A 22,755-nucleotide genomic window follows, 5' to 3' on the forward strand; every position below is an offset into this window, starting at 1 on the left:
ACTAACCTTCTTTCAAACCCTCAAAAGTTTGTTCTTACAGCCTGTTGCCTTGTGGGTTTCATGTGTAACCTGTACAGTGGTGGGTGGACAAATACAAGGCAAACAGACGGGTTTTTGGGGATAACTTTGATGACAAAGGTTTGGGGGTGCTCCTGAAAGAATTGGCTCATTGGAAACAACGTGCTCTTTAGATACTTAAGTATACAAAAAAGTGATGTGTGTGCCACTGTAACCAACCTATACCTGGCTGAAGAGCAGTGGCATAACACAGTCTTCAGCAGCCCCAGCAGTGTGTGTGGGGGGGCGAGCTCTAGAGGGCCTCCTCAGCACAATACCCGTCCTGAGAGCTCCTGCTTGAGTCTGGGGGGGGAGGCAGGTGGGGGCTCTCCGTGTACTTTGCAGGGGGCCCCCTCAAGTTTTGTTATGCTACTGCTTAAGACCCTATAACAAGGGTGAAACTGGCTCTGGGTTGTTTTGTTCTGGTTCAGGGAGGACATACACGGCCTGGCAGTTAGGGCTGGGCTGTTCCCATGAGAAACAAGATTAACACAGATTTGAATATGGCTGAGTGCAAACTACGGTGGAATGGTGGGTGAAAAATAATGGATTGGGAGGTGGCCCCAAGCGACTGCCAGTGGCTGAGATTAATTCAAGCATTCCATCCATCACCTTGTTGTTTTTGCTTCAGATATTAAAGAAAGGTCTTCTATTGCACCAAGATTCAAGAAACTTGCATGCAATTGGCATGAAGTGTGCAGATGTTAAGACATGTTTACCCTAGAAACCAGCCTTTCTGATTGACGTGCAGGTGCTGCATTGCTCTCACTCGTTAACATGTCTGAACTGGTTTTTGAACTCTTAGGAACCCTACTATCATTTTTTCCAGAACCTGTTTTTCCCAGATGCTGCATTTAACTGCTTCCTGCTTCCTTGAATAGATTCTCAGGCTTCATGTTGCTTACTAGCTGTGATAATATGTGCGTTCTAACATGTTCACCAATGCTCAACCTTTAATACGATCTCATGCATTTCTAGTCCATCTCATTCCTAAACTGTTCAGTGTAAACCCTCTGGTACATTCTAGGTGGGATAGGGCTACAAATACTTAGGAATCAAACAACTAAATAAACAGGCTAGCCAGCCTTTAGCCCAGTCTTACTTATTTTCACCTCAGTAACAGGCAAAAACAGTGTCATTAATATCAGATCGCAAAAAAAAATGTAATACAAACCACGTAGTTGGTCTCAATCTAGAGAACGTAGACTGTCTCCGCTACTTTATCTGCACAATTTAGAAAAAAGTTCAGAGCTTTTGTTCTACCCATGCAAAACATGTTTGGTGCCCCAAGCACAAATTAGTGGCGGTTGCGTAAAAATAAAAAACAATCCTACCTCAAAGGAGAACTATACTAAACCGGTATTGACAAAGCCAAATAGTGCTCGCCTTTTGGCCTTTTCCAATGTTTTTTTCAGATGCGTTAAAGAAAAGAAAAAAAGGTGTGATCGCGAGATCACGTAATTTTGTGTGCACGCGCATGTGTGTACCTATAAACGTAGAGTGCGGGTGGGGCAAGGTGGAGAGAGAGAGAAAAGCACGGGCCAAGATAGCAGCACATGGGTGAGAGTGAGGAACACAAGCACGAGTGTAGGGGAGAAGCACAAATGAGAGCAATAGGGGGCGTAGGGCAGAGAACCACAGGAGGAGGAAAGCTCAAAAACACATGAACTCACATGGTGCCTAACCTAAAAGAAAAAAAAGAAGTTTGCTAAAAGTCAACAGGGAAAGGTGTGGCAGACAGTCAAATCAGAGATATGGTGAAGAGGTTTTGCTCCAGGAGAAGGGACTGATAAGCTGCCACACGAAAGGGTATTGAATAGGAAGAAAGGACATTAAAGTGACCAAGCCAACCAGCGGTAAGCAACGGGCAGCCTATAGGCTCCGGAAAGCCCACAATAGGTCTTTTGCAACCCAACCTAAAAATAGAAGTATCAAGAAAATTGTTTTTTTTTAAAGTTCTTTCAAGAGCTGAATCACCATTGGGGCACCAAGGTATGGTTACTATGGCTGAGGGAAGCTGAAAGGGGTGATAGGAGGTCTTCATTTTAATCACTTGTTTTTATTATTTCAAAAGCGCCTACAGTCCCTTACATTTACTGAAACGCAACTGGTAATAAGCTACCAGAGTCCAAAAAACCTCACTCCAAATGGTAAACAATAGCTAAGGAACTTCACAAAAATGAATCCATTGTAAACGGACCAAACACCATCAGCAGACACCAACTACTCTGTAAACTCAACCAAACCCACCCTTCCACAACAGTATCTTCCAAGCGCAGGAATGCAAAACAGAAGAGGTAATTAGGGCCACTAGATTTATGAGGAAGGGAGGGCAAAATTATTGTGGGAGGGTTGAGAAAATTATGCGCCATGAAAAGACAAATTATGCAGCATAATGTGGCACACTTTGTGGCGGCATTACTTCATTAACTTATTTTGAAACTTGTTAACACAGTGAGTACTGGTTGCCCCTCACCAGTACAATACCCAAATACAGCAATAAGCAACACAGAAAGATGACCAATCACCCTTTGCAAAGGGCCTTCTACTATACAGCAACACGCGTCACTGCACTTTTAGCAACTTTTAAACCGTTTGAGCTGAAAAAAAAATTTGGGGTTAAACTCTGCAGATTATGCAGCAGATGATGGATTGTGTGGCAAATCTATAATTATGTGAAAAATACAGCAGCCGCAGAATCGTATAAATTCAGTGGCCCTGGACACATCCACTCAAATTCTGCTCTCGCCAGAATGTTATAAGCAGCAGAACATTTTCTAGTTCCCAACTGTGGTTATCATTTCTTGAGGGAAGTGAATAAAGGGAGCTTGAAAAAGAAACTAAAGGTGGTTATAAAAAGCACGTGACAATGCAACAGGTAAAGTGACATTTTCAGCTTTTGGAAAGCTGGGTAAAGTGACCATAAACACATTGTCGAAACCATCACAGAAGACTTGCAAAAAGCAGGATTCAGTTGTACCAAAAGGGAAAGGGAAAAGATGTCCAAAAAGCGGGTGCCAGAGAAAGACTGGACACAAAACAAACCAATAAAGATAAGTGCCTGCAAGGGCTATTGCAGAGCAACAGGACATGAGCGCTACTGTGGCACCAAGTTCAGGCAAATGCAAAGTAAGTAGACAGTGTGTCACAGGAAAATGCAATCTTTTTCAAAGAGGAAGGAAAACTGATGCTATTTTAACACTGTGCTACCGTAATCAGTTTTCGAAGTACAGAAAATAATACCGCTGAAATGCTGCAAAACACTATTTAACATAACCTGCATTAAAAAAAATATTTTAAAAAAGAGAACACAAAAGATTTTGGAAGCGAAAATGAATATTATCCGATTTATCTCCAGGTAGGTAGCGCCAGGACACCCCAGGGTAACAGAGCGCTTTAGAAGTCTCAGTAACATTAACAAATAAATACAAGAAACCACTGCTGAGGTACTGTAATGAACAGCATATCATGGGCGACAGGAAAAGCCTCACTGCAAGGATGAGACATCCTCATAAGTTGGTGTGAGGAGGATGAGACGTATACCCGAGGGAAGTCTCCATGCTCCAAGGAAAGTTTTGTCATGTGCATATTTTAAGGCCCAGTAACCCTATGTCTCATACCAGTCCAACTATTGACTAATGCTAAGGAACTTTTCGGTTGGAGATGAAATTATTCCCCCTTGAACAATGGAACAAGATGAGTCAAAGGACATTAAAGGCCCTTTAAAGCGAAACTAATTCAGCTGCCTGTTCACATACTTAAAGCCTCCAGTGGTCGATTCTGACACCAGCAATTGCACCCGCCAGAATACTGAGCAGTGAACACATTTTAGAGGGCCCCTTGAAGGAAGTGAGGGGGTTGGCCTTAAAAATAAATCACACACCGACCTTGAAATACCCATCAGAAGACAGCATGTGGGCGTAAGACTTTCAGTGATCTTTTCAAACTAACTCTTAACCACGGGTGCTCGGGACATAAACACAGTTCAGTGAGAATATTGAGAGGGGCGGGTTGGGGGTCCTGATAACGGAAACGACGTTGCGAGGGAAATGAAAGAGGATTTAGCAAGAAATATCTTGCGCGCTGGATGGTAATCTAATGTGACAAAGAGAAGTGGGCGTTGTCTCAAGAATAAGAAAACGAGCAAATTAACAAAAGGCGGAGGTCAGGGGTTAGCAACTTGAGACTCAACAGACAGCAGCCTAAACCATCACGAGCTAAACAAGGACAAACCTTGCTTCGAAGGTTAGGACATAAACTCAGAGTCCAGAAACGGGGGTGTGGGGAAACCAGCTTTGAGAGATAGGGTGAGCTGATGATACATCAGAAGTTCCACATTTTGCAAGGTAGCTAAAATCTAGGCTTAAAGCACACATAGAAGAGGAAATACAAGTATGAGCTGTCATGAGCAAGGAAAGAAAGAGCCCCATGTACAAGGAAGCGTGAGAAGAAATTGTGAGGTGCAGAAACAGGACACACCAGGATGAAGATAAGTACCAGGCATCCGGTGATGGGCAGAAGAAATTTAGAAAGAAGTGGGGTGTACAGGGACACATGGGGATTTATAAGGGAGCCTCCTCAGATAGAGGCTTGAATCAGGTCAAATTAGGTGCCATAGGAGATGTACATGTGCAGTGTTCTTGGTCAAGGTTTTGTAACTACACAGTCGCAAGACATGGTTCAGTTTACAAAAGGGGGTGCAAACGATGATTTACAAAATGCAAACCCGAATTCGCTTCAATAAAACAACTTCCTCCCCACTTTTTCAACGCTGCCTTCTAATATTCCTAGCCTTGACCCAGCAGAGCAGTCATCAGCTATCGATATACAAGAATTTCCCATACCCTCAGCTTCACTGGGCTCGGTCTGCACTTTTCCGCCACATTGTTCAATCTTGCCCCTGGTTAACTCCCATTTCACCATGAGAAGGCCTCCCTCTTCCTTCAGCCTTGATTGTGCCCCGTCAGGCTTACGAGACCTTTGGTCTGTGGCATACCAAGCCTCACATTGGGACCAAAGCCTCGCAAGTTATCCTCTTCTCACCTGTAGCAGAAGGGTTTCCACTTGTCCCTGTAGGTTTCCAACCCCTACCAGGCCTCAACAAGGTCACAGCATGAATCACTCAGACTATGCAAGGCCTGATACTCTTATCTTTCTTGGCTTCTTAAAGATAATTTGGGAGCAGCAGACAACATTCTCACCACTCTCTCAGTACAGTACATTTCCCAACTCAACTTGTTACTCCACTTGTTTTCCACTAAATAAGGAGCCTCAATATAGTATTTTCAGGGTTCAAGCTCCCGGGGAACTGTCACAATGACTCCGTGAAACAGTAAGGTCTGTGTTCCCTCACATAAACTACACATCAGGTCTGTTCGATCATGTAACTATCCTTGTTGTCACAATAACTGAAAACGATGACGTAGTCAGTCTAACACTGGGATTATATAAGGGATACTTGGTCTTCCATTTTACACTAACAAAGAGGAAAACAAAAGAGAAAACAGTTGACCTAGAAGCAATGTTTCAGAAAATATTCTGCCCCCCTTTTACTTACAATAAGTCTATTTTGAGTTCTTAGTGCCAGCATTTCTTGCTCCACCTACTACGGTATCCTTTTGCCAGCCTACATTGCCCCCAGACAACCCTGGAAACCATTAATGACAACAAAAAGAGACAATAGAGATCTCAATGCAAGATTAAAGTAAGACAATACACAATTAAGCGGGTCGCCTATTATGACACTCGCTGTCCCAGTTCAGGCAGTTTCTTTGGAACCGCTAGCCAAGCTGGTTTGCCTAATGTTGGTTCCTGCTTGAAGACGCTTACTGAGACAAGAAAACACGTACTGGAATAAGCACAGAGTAAGCAACAACAGCTAGTATTAATTTAGCACTCGACCCATCATTTTCTCTGACTGTGAAACACATTCAAGGCACAACGAAACGAGCCAGCTTCTAAGCCATTCAAGAAACGAAACTTAACCCACATTAAATTTCTTACCCCAGCCCTTAATCACCGAAGTGGGAACATTTACCAGAACTGCGAGGTACACCAGATACAGAACTTCTGTTATAAGCTTCCTAGGTTAAAATGGGCTTGGGAATGCTCAAGTGGTAGAAAATTCATTCAGATCGGAGATATTCTCTCATCACGTAATCTCTTCTGCCAACTGTACTCCACTTTAAAATCTAGAACATACCATTAACACCGGTCCCAATGCCCATTATCTTTCTGCATCTCTTTCCATTTGCCATCTTTGCTTTTTTGTTTTGTCTTATTTCTCAAATATGATTATGTACTGGAGTTTTCTTACGTAAATCAATCCTCTTCATGCGTCCACTGTTTTTGCTTGCTGGGTTCTTTCACTTTTGCTTTGCTTCAAAAGTTTTGTGATCAACCATAGTTTTTCAATGGGGTGTTTAAGGTTGTAGGTTGGCAGCTCCAGGTTACTAACAAGTACCATATTTTATTTATCAGATCTGTGCTCCTTTGCGTGGTTATTCACGAAACCCTTTCATATTTTAGGTATCTTGGCATTTAGTTTTCATATTTATCATTTCTAATCATTAGTTTCATTTTTTTAAAAACATAATTTGGATGTATTATGGCAAGAAAGATGTGCTGTTAGATATTACCAGCCAATGTGCCAACTACAATACGGGTAGCCGCCCCGTATGCTGGATGCACATCCTTTGCGTACTCTACCACCAGAGTCTTCTTAAGTAAGCAACTGTTACTCACCCTATACTCTTGACAGGGTCTGCTTAGAGTTCCAAAAACTATGGAAAATGCACCTGCATCAAGCAATATAATCAGGGCCACTGGAATTATGAGATTGTGGCATTGCTGCGATTTTCAAGTAAATATAGATTTGTTGCATTTGTCACGTAATCCATTATCTGCGCATAATCAGCAGATTCTAGCCAAAAAATTGTTTGTTTCTAGCTCAAACGGTTCAAAAGTTACTAAAAAAATGCAGTGACATGTTGCTGCGTAGTGGAAGGCTCTTTGCACAGCTAGACTGATCACCTTTCTGTTGCTAATCGCTATACTTGGATATTAAACTTGTACTAAAGAGGTGCAACCAATGTCCAGACAATGTTACCAAGTTAAAAAAAATTACAAAAAATAAAGTAGTAATATTATTACAAGACATGCCACATTATTTGCCTTTTCTCACCACATAATTTACTCAGCCCTGCCGCATAGTTTGGCCCTCTCCAGCCACAAAATTCCAGTAGCCCTAAATGTAACGCTACCATGTGGTAGAAGCACTTTACTTTAAATCAGATTGGTAGAGAGCAGCTGGCCCAGTGTACCCTTCACCTTACCTGTAGTGCCTGTACCTCTTTCCCTAGACATATCCATCCCCTTTTTCCATGAGCTTACAGCACTTCCCCACCCTCTGGTACACTATTATGCTCATTTGAATATTCCTTGGGGGTTATGCCTCTCTCTGGATACTGCACTACATCAGGTGCATGAGTGTATAGCCCATAGGTTTCATGTCAATTATGGCACTTGCCCACTGTACCCCTCAGTGGTCTAACCATTATTTCCAGGTACTCCCCGCAATATGCCTATGAGCCTTAACCGTTTCCCAGATTATTTTCCCTGTGCACCACCCCACCAGGGTGTCTAGTATGCAGCTCCTCAATGAGCATCACCCCTCCCTCAAACTGGCCCTGTAACCTCTTACTTTCGTCATGAGCTTTGTACAAACGCCAGATCACATATGCCAGGTTTACTATGGATCGGTCTATACCTCTCCCAGTGAGTATATCTCTCTCCTACTAGTCTTGTGCTTTTGATTACTACAGACCTGCTTTATGCTGTAATCCAGGTCATGCTTTCAATAGTGACATACACATTTTTTCTCACAATTTCTGGCGGTATTTTATGGTTTGCACATTTCTTCCTGTTACTAAGGGATAGGGTACAGTAATGTACAATTCTTCCAGGGCCCCACCATGTCTTGATCCCGATTATTGATGGAGTACATTTATGATATAGGGCATTCTATTTGGGATGGGTGTGGTCAGAGACACCCATTTGTGGCTTATGGTTTATGTCACATGTGGGATGATTGGAGCATAGCCCCCACAGAGTTTATGATGATCTGTGTTAAATATTATTTGGGAAGCTGGGATACATATGGATTATCTGATCTCTGGATGCATGACTACAAGCTTAAAGCACTTCGCTTCCACCCCCTACTGCTTCCCCTCCCCACAAACGCTGGCCCTGCACCCCTCCACTTTCTAGGTCCTTTAACTTGGCTCCTGGGAACACTGCTGCCCAGGGAGCTGGTCCTACCTCTCCTTCACCTAGTTAGGACATTTCAGCAATGCTCAACTGCCGCTTCCCTTGGGCTAAGGCTGTAACTTGTCTGAGGCCTGCAACTCTCCACTAAGTACTTCTCTATTCCGCAAAGCAGGTTTTATTAGTTTACACTCAACCTTGTTTGCGAGTTTCCAGCACCTTTTCAAGGGCCAATACTCCTTAACTCCAATAGGCTAATCCTCTCCCCCAAATTCCCTTTCCTAAGGCCAGATCCCATTACATGCCCCGCATGGTCTATGAGCTTCAAGAACTTCCCCACAATCCTCCTTTCCCATGCTAGGAACATTGTCCAGGGTGGTGTGTGCGTGTGGAGCGTCCCGCTCACCAAGATTCATGACACTAATCCATACAATTCTCCTCAGCCTTCTTACCTGGTGATAAGGTTGCAATCTTGGAGGGGCACTTGAGGGCAATCTCTCTCTCTAGGTGTCCCTTCTCAAAACCCAAATCATTCGTCCAGTGCTAGTTATGCACCCACCAAACACACCTTGTTCAGGTGTGTCCAATCAAGTCAAAATATCTGTATTCTGCCAATACATATGACAATAAAAGCATAAAATAAAACCACTTTGCATTTGTGTAATTACTACAACGAAACAAAACATTTAAAATAGATAAATGATATCTCAATTTCTTAAAAAGAACCTATCACCATGAACCACTCCAAATAGATTAAAATCACAAACTTTTTTCGGCCAATTGAAATTAACGACAGTGATACTCAAATGGATAGCGATTGTCTACTTAATGGATAAAGCGCATAGTTTCTTCTGAATTTGATTGCAGCAACAATGTCATTAAGGACAGCGATACAAATTTCCACAGAAGATACTTTTTGCAAATAAATTAGCACCTCCCTGTAAAATACAAAAATGCAGCTTATTTTTTAAAGAATTGGGCGCAAGAAACGTAGTCTAAGATTCATACGAAGTGCAAAAAGTGCTCAGTAGATTGGGCACTGGCTGCATCACATGGACAACAAGCATTGGCATAGCCAATAGGTCGCGCCTTTGGGACCTTATAAGTATTTAGTTATGCAGCACAATATCCTTACTGCAACAACATTAACTGTTGCATGGCTAAACACTTATAAGGTCCCAAAGGCGAGACCTATTGGCTATGCCAATGCTCGTTTAAATGGGTGTAAAAAGAGAAGAGTGTAACACATTAGAATGTGCCTGCCGGAAAGATGTAAAGGACTGCCCTCCAAGGCATGTCATGGACGGGGGCATATTATACTTTCACGCAAATGTTTTTTGTATCAACCATGTTACAAATATTGGAATTTAAAAAAATAATTTTAAAATTTTTCACAAAATTGAGATGCATTTGGACAGAGGCAACCCTTGAAAATGACACACACGCAAGCAACCCTGGATCGTATTTACTATTTCTTGAAGTAGCAATTATGATTACTTTATTTACTGACTTAAAGCCTAAGATATAATGTGTTGATCAACTCATACATTTATCACAGAAAAAAATCACTAACTTTAATATGAAAGAACACCAGAAATTATACAACATACAGCGCACAAAAATATCTAACACTCAAAAGAGGCACGTGATATTTAGAGAACACACTTATGAATCTGCTCCAATTTCCTGCTGTGCCTTCATAAAAGACTCGCTGTTCAGACAGCAGCTATAGCATTTACGATGCACACGCGCATTGCTAGCATGAGTATGGCTACTATACTGGGTCTGTTGTGTGTGTCTTGTTACGCCAGATAATAGATGCGAGGCTGGTGGAATATTGTCAGTGAATATGTGTGAGCAGAGTATCCAATCAGCAACCGCGAACTGCGCTACTCAGGAGTGTGGATATTCATGTCACTGCCGTCTGTCTGTCTCCCAAGAAAGTGCACTTTCATGTTATGGTGCTAATGAATAAGCTACCCGGGAACACAACCAGGAGCTCACACTCTTCCAATTACGGTAAAGGTGCTGTCATCAAAAGTTTAGAATCGCTTACTTTTCCTCTGAACTGGAAATTAGTATTTATTGCTTCTACATTTTTCCTTCACTAAATTGTTTGAGCATTGATTGTGTAACGGTCAAAAAAATCGAATGCACAAAAAGAGATTGAATAATTTGCAAATACCTCTTAGACTGTTGGCAAATGGTTAATTTGCATAATGCCTTCATCAAATGCGAGTATTAACATGGTTACATGATACAACAAGCATTGGCCGCACGGAATGCATAGATGGGGCTGCAGCGGGGCAGAGGGAGTTGTGTGTGCGCGTTGCGCGCGAAAGCACTTAATGAGCCATGACAGCTCGTAACTGTAAAACAAGGCTTAATGAGATAAGAAAGGCAGATGGCGGCTGCGCACGTTCACGCGCACATGCACGCAAGCTTTAGGCCAGGAAAAGCTTGTGGGTAGCACTTTGAAAACCCCCCTACTAAAAGTCGAGCAATCAGCGCATGCGCTGCTCTAGGCTCGCCCTTAAAAGGTAGAGAGGTGTGCCAGGTGCATTCCATAGGATGGCCACAAGCAACAGGACTGAATTCAGTCTCAACCTGCTAAGGTAAAATCGGTGCTCCGGTTTTGTTATCCAGCTGAGATAGGGCTCCAGGATTGTAGATACGGAAATTTGCATATATTTATGGACAGATGACCTATCGAAGCAGCTTCTCAAGTCTTGTTTTGTCTTTGAGTGACCTGAATGCCCCTATAACTATCTCTTTAGATCTACGGCCAATGTTTTCAGGGTGGTCATAGAGGTTACAAAGGCTCAAGCTGCAAAATATGTTTTTAACATAAACCAGCCATGGAATGGCAGACATGTTCTCTAGATTTACACAATCTGTCACCTGCTGTGAAAATTGGGCCATAGAGGAATTCCATATTATTAGCCATAAGAGAAGTGGGCCATATTAACTTTTCTTCAATAAAACCTAAACTCAATTCCATGTGTGCAATGAGACTCACAGTAGATTTTGTTACAGCTAGCAGTCTGCACAAGAAACTTTTCGGCAACCTGAAGTTTCCCAAGGTGAGACATAACCCCAAACACCAGTCCCATAAGTGCCCACTTACAAACATTTACTCTTATGCAGCTGAAGCATCTCCCGAATTCGCTTTTGGTCAAGCCTTTAGGCAAATCCAAATATTGCGTCACAAGTCGCCCCATTTTCTGTGCTCTTAATTATTAACTTGCCCCAGCTCCCATTGGTATCCAATAATAATTCTAAATAATTAAAAGTAAGCACTTTCTCGTAGGGTCTCCCTTCTATTTAAAAATGTTTTAGACTTAATATTTTTGAGGCACATGACATTATAAAAGACCTTTGCTGACTCACCTTAAGTCTAAGGCTGAACATAAAATTGTTAAAATCATATAAAGGTTTCTGGAGGCCATTTGGTGTAAGAACTAAGAGAACTGCATCGTCTGCATACAGCAGTATGGGGAAAGTCTTTACTACATGATTTCAATGCTGAATCCAAGGAAGTTGTATAAAAGAGGAAGGGGCTAAAATGCAGCCTTGCCTAACCACTCCTATGACGTACAGTGTTGTGCAATCTCCAGTCTGTGTATATTGCACTCAAGTTGCAGTGTACCAGTGCAAACCTCTGATAAGGCCAAGTAGGAGAGGAATTGATTCCAGCATGTTCCATCAAGTCCCACAACAAAACCCTATCTACAAGGTCAAAGGCAAAGGAGAGGTCCATTAAAGTGAATGTATGATCCCCCTCCTGGCCTTGACATACTTACTCACAATAAGTGTTATATTAAGGGTTTGTTCTACAGTCCCCAGTCCTGGGCGAAAGCCAAATGGACTGTGGAAAAGAAGGAATTGCTCTCTGTCCAGGTTTCCAATTTCATTAAAATAACACATACTAAAGTTTAATATATAAGTGAACTTGGCCAATATCATGATGGTAAATTCTTATTGCCCTTTTTTATTAAAATGGGTACTATTATGAAACCTGTCGATGAAATGATTGGGCCTGACTTCACTGTTGCCCTCAACACACTGATGACCAATGAGGCTCAAAACACAATATTAGATTCAAACAAGCCAACTGGTACCTCATCTGGGCCTTCCCATTTGCAGCATCATAATAGCTTCAATTACAGAAGATCTATGAGGTCTGCTATCCAACCATTGCTTGCAGTGTAAAGGGACAAACTATTGGCATTGGTATCTTGTCTGCCCAGTTTATCGAGGTTAAACACTAGAGAATAATGATTTACCCAGTCTTACTCAAGGATGTGACAATCTATCCTCCAGGAAGAATTATACAGGAAAAAAGGCTGATTGACCAACTACCCAAAAAGTCTGAAGTCATTTAGCTGTGCTGCTCTATTTAGAACTTCTGGAGGCATGCAGCTTTTTCCTTTGCTGTAATGCATGCTTATACTTGAGTCTGCCACTATAAACAATGGAGCATTCACAAATGGTCCCTGGACTTGGGTATCGGTTATTATAAAGAAACAATGGTCCTGGACCAATCATTCAAGGAAGAGTTAGATTAACAGAATTAAATGAGTTTACATTAATCAGCTGATTAATGTAAGCTCAAATGAATTTATAATTCTGTTAATCTAACTCTTCCTTGAATACCTGGTCCAGGACCATTGTTTCTTTATAATATACTTGAGTCTGGGTTCGCTAATTTCCCAGAAATTTCGAGGGATGGAATTTTGGTCCGCCTTCAACACATTGAGTGGAGCAGTACATTCATGACTAAACCATGGATGGCCACTGCACTCATGGATAGTGTTTTATTTTAAAGTGAGCTCGCCAGAGACTGCTCTGCTAATCCCCAGTAAACTGACCAGAATTTTCCCTGCAGAAATGAATCCCAAACCCTTATCTGAATTTGTGGTAAATAGATCCTCAGATAACTTTTTGGGGTCAAAAGAGCTGCACCTTATTTACGGAGTAGTTGACTTCAGATATAATCTTATCAGGTAGGGTTCCCGGAGAGGAAAATGTCAAATGATGTGATTATGGTCGCTTTAGGGTAATGATCGCACCTCATAGCCATCAAGATGCGGATCTACATCTCCAGATAATATGCCACATTTTCTAACACTATCCTTCCTGTGACAGTCACCCACGAGGAGAGTCCGCACCCTCTCCACTCCATGTTGCTTGTACTTGATCCGCTGGGAATCTTCTTAAACAAGCGAGGGTATTACCATATTCGCATCCCCTAAATATTCCAGCATTTTTCAGATGCAATTTGAGGCAAGGAGGGCAGCCTCCTGTCCTCGCCAGGTATTCTTACACGCCCACCTTCACTGTGCCTATGAAACTACACAAGCTACATTAACTTCTAAGAGAGTTAAGAAAAACCCCTGCTTCTGTGATTATATACATGCACAGAACAAGTAACTGGCTGGACTTGTCCCATGAGGCACAGGGTCAAGGCTGATTTGCATATGGCCATGTCTGAACTGGGGTGGTGTGGAGTGCAAAAAAAACGATGGATTTAGGCCCAGATCACTGTACTGGGGTGAATGTATGACATTGTTCTGCATACTGTCCATCAACTGTTGGCTTTGCATTTGTCACCCCGAGTGGGATGGGTATGCTCAGACGCGAGTCCCATGCTCTCCACACCACTGGAGTCAAGCTATCCTGGCTGAAGACGGCTGATAGCCAGAAACCCGGTCCAGGAAAGACATGGCTTGGCAATTCGGGCTGGACTGTTCCCATGAGGCACAGGGTCAAGGCTGATTTGCAATTGGCCATGTCTGAATTGGGGTGGTGTGGAGTGCAAAAAACGATGGATTTAGGCCCAGATCACTGTACTGGGGTTAATGTATGACATTGTTCTGCATTCTGTCCATCAACTGTTGGTTTTGCAGAACAAGTTACTAGGCACATCCTTCAGCTGGTCAATTAATTGCTTGTCTGCAATCCTTTACTCTCCTGCAGGGCTTGTCTCTCCCAACTCCCTCTGGTTACTGCTCTTCCCAACCTTTTTCACGGGCTCAGATGACATTCATGGTTCGCACAAGTTGGTGGGGGGGTGTACCCCCACCCACTACCATCTTCCTCAGGTCATGCCCCCTTAACCTTTTCCATAAGTTTCCACGACACTGGAGACCCATGGTGGGGGGTGCATTTGGTGGGGGGTGCATTTGGTGGGGAGTGTTTTCAGCCCTGTATAATTAACTCCCCCCCCGGACTAGTCGTACACCTTTTCACCGTAACCAAGAGCTTCTAGCACTTCGCCATCGTCCACTTATCCTCATAATTCAATATTATGGTTGTAAACCACGGTCATGGCCTGTCAACATCGCAACTAGATATACCCTCCGCTCACCTTGTCCATGAGCTTCCAACACTTCTCCACAGTCCGCTTGTCCACGGCCCCCGGCTGAGCCGGGTTCATGTGGTGATGGTGGGGATTCAGGGCGTCCTTCATCAGCCCGATCAGACCTCCTCCACGCCGCAGGTTGGCGGCCATGTCCGGTTCCAGGGGACCCCGGGGATAGAGAGGTCCCGAGGGGGCACCAGCCACAGCACTGTCTGGGGGAATCGGCTGAGACAGGTCTGCTGAGGCCCAGCTGGGTGTCCCACTGGCAAGGCTCCGGGTTCAGGACTCTCCGATCACAGACTAGCCACTCTCTCCTCCGGCCCTCGCCCCTCCATCCCCCACTCCCTCCTCCCCGCCGCCCCCGGAAAGCGGAACCGACGCGCCGCACACTCTGCACCGCCCACAAACAGCACCGGCTACGCATGCGCCAATGCAGGGCGTGACAGGAAATACCAATGCGCCTGCGTGCTGCTGCCTGCGCTGGGGTAGTCCATGTTTCAACCAACCGTATCCTGTAATGGTACCCCGCATGCGCTTTCGTAACGTTGACATCCCACAGTTTCCCAAGGCAAAATGACCACCACGTGCGCCATGTTTATTAAGGGCACAACACGCACAATACGTGGTTCTGTGCTTAGCTACTATTCTAGTCAATAACGCCAGCCCACGGAGCCATGTTTACTGTTGGAAAGGCACACGCGTTGCCAAGATTAAAGCTCCAAAACGTGGCCAAATTGAAATGGGGACAGCAGGATACACCACCTTCGAAAGGAAACAAAAGCTTTATAACGTATGCAAGCCCTATGTTGACACCGCTGAATCTCGAGAGTAAACATTACTGATGAAAGGCTCCATATAAGTGCAAAGTTTTCAGCTTGCTTATGTGTGACGTTTTTTATGTTTGCAGTGCTTTTTTTGTGTGACATTTTCAATGCATTGAGTGTGATACTTTAAGGGACAGTTTATCATCAGAACCAGACAGTTATGCGAGTGAACATAAATTATTTGAAGACAGTTATACTTTTTCCATCCTTCCCTTGTTGTTAAAGACCATGAAACTCGTGATATCATGTCACGCATCATGCGTTAGCCTAACCCATTTGAAGGTAAGTCCCCGCATTGCCGCATTAAAAATAATTATCACGCATATAGCGCCTCTCGAACTTAGCTGTCAAGGCTGGAGGGCTGCAGCATCATAATTAGCACTCTGAGCAAAGCCGCTGTCTACGCCAGTCCGCCCTGCTTGCGGCTGGCTCAGCTGCAGAGATACATTCACCCTCAGCATTTTGGATCACATGCACATGTCAGGAGAGTGGCTGCACAGCCGAGACATGGCACTTAAAGGCGGGCCGGGTTGGCACCAGTTATGTGCAGTTTGGTAGAAGCAAGTAAGTCCTGCCGCTGTAGTGCTCGCACCATTTTGTGTTGTGCGCTATGGTGTCAGTAAAATATATAACTTCCATGCCGCCGCCCGTGCGATTTAGTGCCTGCAACTATACTTCTTGAGAATGCAGGCAGCGCGAATCCGACCGTACCAGACCCTACAGTGATGATTGCGCTCGCTCTGTCATTTAAAGTAGGGTCAAGTTATTAACCTCCATTGACACAATCAAATCAGAATTTCCTGCTCGCCCAGCCTCCAAGAATTCATTGCAGCCCCTGTGCTGAGTTAGATAATTACACAAGGAGGCCAGTGTTCGGCCTGTCACCTCCTGACCTCCACACTTCCTGCCTTTTTAGCTGTCGTGGGGGATCCATGAAGGTTGTGTCCCACACAGCAGGAGCTGCGTGTCTTTAAAAAGCACAACAAGCACAGCTCTCGAGACAGCAGTGCCACTTAGCAGATTATCTCCCGGTCATCACTACCTGAAATGTATCCCGATTGCCAGCAGCTGTCTGCAACAAAGGAGTGTGACAGACTCCAAGAGACTATGGGGGACCCGTTGCCAGCAGTCTTTAGATCTCCAGCTGCAGCACTGTGACTCGTTAAACTTGGTAAGAGTAAAAAAATGAAAGCTGCTGACATTTCAAATGTTCATGCTAAGGCCGGAGTTGAAGTTTTGTTAGATAGCTGCCAAGGTTTCAGATTGCTATGTGTGACATTTTTTATAATTTTAGTATAATTTTTGATATTTATATGTTTCCCTCATCTTCATTGCTTGACTTTGCTTGCAAAATATGTCACTTATATCAGTTGAAATATCACTCATAATTACACTACAATTATGAAAATGTCACACCAAGCAATCTGAAACCTTGGCCGCTGTGTATCTACGGGGCATCTCTTGCACTGGCATTCATGCCGACGTCTTTCCACTTGTCGGCTCCCTTCGCTCCACTTTTGTTACCTACCCTCCTCTTCTCGTTTATCATCCTCTCTTCACTGTCATTCCTTCCTGTTCTTCCGTTCCATCTCACTTCTTCTCTATGTCTTTTTTCCATCTCCTGTGCTAACTTTCATCTCTTCTCTTCCTTCTATTTTCTCCCCTTCCCTTTTTCTCACTGCTCCTCCTTTACTTCCTCTTTTTGTCACTCCCCTCCACCCTTCCCCATATGTATCTGTGCAAGCTTGGCTGTATGTTTCATCTTCTAATAGAATGTAGTTTGTTTTTGTTGAATGTAGTTTGTTTTTGTTGATCTTATATGTAGGAATGAAAATGATGACCTGCGCTCAGGACATAATTTAAGTGGTTGATTTAATAAAAGTAATTTTAGTCAGTGAAAAGCCCAAGGCCATAAGAAGGCGAGATAGTTCATATGTGGCCATCAACCCTCCCAAACCAAATGCTGGTGCACTCTAGAACCAACCCACAAAGCCTGGCCTGAACCAAATATGAACAATAAGTGGACAAAGAAGCTGAACCCTAACAACTACAGACCAATTACAAATGGATCTTTCCTGGGCAAACTGGTAGAAAGAGCAGCATTCGTCCAGATGTCACAATTCATTGAAGATAATACCATACTTTCAGACTTCCCAGCGGGATTCCGTCCAGGAGAGGCATAGAATCTGCCCTTGTTGCCATCTGGGATGCCATCTGACTGCAATGGGGTTGCTGCGCTACTTCTCTTGGACCTCTCGGCTGCCTTTGATATGGTTGACCATGAGACCCTGATACAAAGACTCTAAGAAGCCGGCATAGAAGGGACTGCTCTAGACTGGATCACATCCTACTTTCACAACAGAACTAATGCCATCCATACCCCACCCCTTTCTTGTCCAAACTGTACCTCACAAAAGCAGGGGTCCCTCAAGGCTCTATCATCTCGCCCATGCTTTTTTACATCTACATGAAGTAATTACCAGCACTGATCAATCAATTTCACCTCACGTGATATTATTATGCAGATGACACGCAAATACTCCTTCAACTGGAATGCCAGAAAGACATTGGAAACTCGCCAATTTTCCGTTGTTTCAGAGCCATGGAACAATGGATGATGTGTAGCCATCTCAAATTGAATTCTTCTAAAACAGAAATAGTCACATGTGGCGACTGGAAAAATTATAACCTGGTCGCCGTCCGGCCTGATGATCTGGGAACACCGCCTAAAGTATCGGAGGAAGTAAGAAACCTCGGAATGACCATTGACTCCAAGCTATCAATGAATGTGTTGTATTCTAGGTTTCATGGTATGTATCTTTAAGACACTTGCTTGCAGATGCCACTGTATTTATGATGTTACTGCATCTAGTCTATTTTGTGGAATGTTATGTTTCAATTCTGGGAGCCAACCGACTTGGGGGCAGATGTGACCTGTTTATAATGAGCTGTGTAGTGTTTATTCAATTAAACTTAAATTGATGAATTATCCAGTCTCCTGAGATTACTACAAAATTTGGCGACGAGGACCTACACAGCTGAACCCACGCATCAAATTTCCTCATTTCAAGAAGACTCCTCATTCTTCAATCCAAGAATATTTATCATCTGCATCAACTGTCACATCCACTTCTACCAGCTATTTTATCAATGAGCTTAACTTTTACTTGTGAATTTTAGCATCGGATTGCAACAGATTCAAAGAACATTTTGTGACAGCCCTTCAACATTGAGATAAGTCTATTTTGTTTTCTATTACCATCATTTTTGATTTAAGGCTTTACTCCTTGGTAAATCTATTACCCACTCTTACTGTCGCAGTTTATGAAGCCATCTCTTCAAAACCGACACGAGTTAAAAGCAATTATCTTTAACAGCATGTGTTTACTTGTGATTATGTGCCTCTGAATTAGCGTGTGTGTTACGGAGCTCTTTTCCTGACACTGCAGCTGTTGAGGCTTCCACATCACGCTTTGTAAATTTTTGCTTACAACCTGTCCTCTCAATTCAAACTTTTATCCCTGTTGTTATGGCACGCGCATCAATTTAATAAAAAAAAATATATAAACTTACTTGACTATGGCTGTTGCTGTTGCTCTTCGCGTGTCGGTTTGCGCATTATTCTATCTTGGTGGCTCTAGAGTTCAATATGGATCTTGCGCATTATCGCGAGTTTTGAACACTTCCTCTTTGCGCGTAATCCTTATTTTGCCAACCACGACACTGTCATCTGCGTTGCCAATCACGTATTGCAGCAAATTTAGAACGTCGTCCAGAGATGTTGCCAACCACGTTGCTGTTCCTTTACGTTGCCAAGCACGTACTGCCTGGAATTCAAAACGTCGTACAGCATTGTGTCTTCTTGCCATTTACGACGTCACAGTAACTATTAGCCCTGCGCTTTCGTCAACATTCTATTCTACGAGTGTCACAATGTTGTCTCAGCAAACAAAGGATTGCTCACTTTGCTAGACTAACGATGTCATAATATTCATCTGGAAGCATCTATTAACCTAGCTATTGTCTTCACTTGGACATCACTACAAAGCATTTTTTTCCATACATTTTTCTCACAACTTTATTTACATCTGGAAGCAATTTTGCTGGATTAATTATTTGTTTTCAACTTTAACAGTGTTTTTACTCAAGGCAGTATTTTTCTACTAGGTACAAGGAAGTTACTTATTCTACGGTGATTCACACACCTAGATTTTCACTGTTGTGGATCACTATATTTTTATTTACTCAAAAGTGCTTCTGTGATTCGCACACTTCATTTCTACTGTGAATTTCAAGTGTCTTTTTTTGTGTGTTCTATCCTGATCACCTTCACCACCATTCCCCATTATGTCTTCTTTATAATCTATCAATGCTCCTCCTTCTTTCCTGAATACTCCAGGAGATCCTCAAGTGAAGTGGGATGTGTGGTTCGATGCCTTTGAGACATATCTTGGTGCCATCGGAGCTCTGAGATACCGTCCAGAAAGGAAAAAGTGTCTTTTGTTACATTCTTTGGGATTTGAAGGGAGATCCATTTTTAAACATTTACCTGATCTTGCTGTGGATGATGAACAAATTGATGAATATCAAAGTACTGTTATGAAACTTAAGCTCCGTTTCGATAAACAACCTTATCTTATTGTCCTCAGGCATAAATTTTTCAAGAGAAAACAATCGGAAAACGAGGATGTTGATGCTTATATCTCAGTTCTCAGGAAATTAGCTTCTGTCTGTCTTTTTGAGAATTTTACTGAACAGTTAATTCGTGATCAATTAGTTGGTCACTGCAAAGACAAACAGATTAGGCAGAAGCTACTTTCTATGGACAACCCTTTACTTAATGAAACCATCAAGGTAGCAAAGAGCATTGAGATATCTCACACATCTCTTAAAGAACTCGAAGACAAACCGGTTGAGACTGTAAATTTTGTTGGTCCCTCTAAGAAGCCAAAGAACAAATCTATGAAAAGTGGTTACAGTTATTCTCCCAAGTTCAAAAATGCTAATTCCATGCCCAATATTGTTGGTTTACGTTGTGGTAGTTCTACTCATGGTAAGGGGTCAAAATGTCCAGCTTTGAATTCTATGTGTAACTACTGTAAAAAAGTTAGACAATTTGCCACTGTATGTCTAAAGAAATAATTCCAAAAGAGAACTGTGGCCTGTGTTTTAGAATCGGATGATGATTCAGATGCTGAAATTATTTCTGTTGTCCAGGACCACACTGACTCTAATGTATCTTCAATACCTCTCACTGGTTATCCCTCATCTTGTGTCGACCCTATAGTTGAAATACTTGTAGGTGAAAAGAAACTTAACTTGTTAGTAGATTCAGGTGCCAGGATTACCATGATCACGCAAAAACGATTCCATGAAACATGGGGGGAGAGAGAGGTGTTTCCTCCTGAGAGATCACTCAACTCTTATGAGGGACGGAGAATTGAATTACTGGGGTTCATTGAAGATTACCTAGTATTCAAAGGAAGGAAAATCAGGGGTAAAATCTATGTGGCAGTCAAAGGGCTTAACATACTAGGGTGGTTTCACCAGGGCCTTTTTGGCATGCAACTAAAACCTGGTACCAAAGAACAGGTTATGCTTGTCACTTGTGAAGAGGAAAGTACCAAGTGGATTGATGAATTTCCATCTGTTTTCTACATGAACATGGGACCCCCTCTAATTATACTTTATTGGTCGGGGAAAGAGGGGAAACAATATAATATCAAAAACAGAGACCTTCCCTCTCGACCTTCTAATTTTAACAAATTACAACATAACTACTTTCAAAAAAGTTTATCAACACAAGGTGAACATTTTTTCTCTTTTAGAGTATTTTATTATTTTATATCCTCATTTTTTTGTTTTTTGTTATTGCTTAGTATTATTCTTGTTTACTTTGAAACATTGTTTTACCACACATTTTTATATAAACTTCAACATTAGAAAATTTAATACACAGATATCCAACAGAGAGAATATCATAAATATCACAATATCAGACATACACTTTCATCCATTCAACATTCATACTTAATTCTGTATCGGAGGAATCACAGATTGTTTTGTGTTGAGTACGCAAGGTCGACGCGTTTCGGTGGAGTAAGACCACCTTCCTCAGGACCTCTTAGCAGAATCCCCAATCTTTACTCAAAAAACTTTTTATACTCTGTGTGGAGATCCTTATTAGTCTGTTTAGGATAAACCCCTTCTCTTTAGATTTCAAGTGATGTCGGGGGTGGTACTGTAGAGTATGCCTATGTTAAGCTGTTACTCCTTGAATTTCGTTTGTAGGTATAACCTCAGTTGTCTTTTTCCTAGGTAAAAGCGCTCTGGGGTGTAGAGAGTAAACGCCCTATATTTGTATAGGTTCACTTCAATGAATACATTTCTCTCGCATCAATGCGTCTCACTTTGTGCCTTCTCAATTTGTTTTTATCCCTTCCAGTCAACAAGTGTCACTAAATCTGCAGCCGTCCATATATGTTTTGAAAAACGTAGTTCTCGAGCAGCGCGGCCAATACACGAGCCCTTCTCCAACACCCCAGAGGTTAGACTTCAACAATGAATTGGGAAGGATGACTGGGTTCAAACATAAAATCATTGTTAAGGAAGGTGCGACCCCTATCAAACATAAACTCAGGAGTGTTCCCTTCAGCATCAGAGAAGATCTAAGCAAATAACTTTCTTCTTTATGTGAGAAGGAAATTATTGAACCTACTGATTCGTTCCTTTGGTTGTCTCCTCTTGTTGTCGCATGTAAACGTGACGGCAAGCTAAGGGTGTGTGCGGATCTCAGATCCTTGAACAAAGAGATCTGGGTTGATTCGCATCCCTTACCTAAGATTATGGATTTATTCACCAGGATTAAACCTTCCGCTACAAGAGGATGCCATTCGGCTTAGCCTCGGCGGCGTCTGTCTTCCAAAGGGTTATGCAAAACATGTTGAGGAATGTAGAAGGTGTTCTTGTTTTCCAGGATGGTGTGCTGATCTATGCTAAAGATGAGGAGACACATGACAACATTATCAGAAAGGTTTTGGAGTTATTTAAAGAAAATGAAGTTGTACTAAAGACCGAGAAGTCCAAGTTCACATGTAATGAGATAGAGTATCTTGGTCATTTGCTATCTCAGGAAGGCATCAAGCCAAGGCAGGACCTGATTGATGCAATCTTGAATGCACCTGTACCTAAGGACAAGACTGGAGTAAAATCACAATTAGGGTTGTTGGAATACTATTCAAGATT

At 42.6% G+C, this 22,755-nt stretch overlaps 1 protein-coding gene across 1 annotated transcript in view; it reads right to left on the reverse strand.

Moving 5' to 3' along the window:
- Positions 1-15,115, reverse strand: part of CBL (Cbl proto-oncogene) — a 348,147-nt gene extending 333,032 nt beyond the window's left edge. The window contains exon 1 of the mRNA XM_078682180.1: positions 14,693-15,115. Coding sequence (XP_078538306.1) covers positions 14,693-14,836 — 144 coding nt within the window. The 5' untranslated portion in view covers positions 14,837-15,115. The remainder of the gene's footprint in view (positions 1-14,692) is intronic.
- Between the last annotated feature and the right edge of the window lie 7,640 nt (positions 15,116-22,755).

Source organism: Lissotriton helveticus, chromosome 3_1, assembly GCF_964261635.1.
Source record: "Lissotriton helveticus chromosome 3_1, aLisHel1.1, whole genome shotgun sequence".
NCBI classification, from domain to species: Eukaryota; Metazoa; Chordata; class Amphibia; order Caudata; family Salamandridae; genus Lissotriton; species Lissotriton helveticus.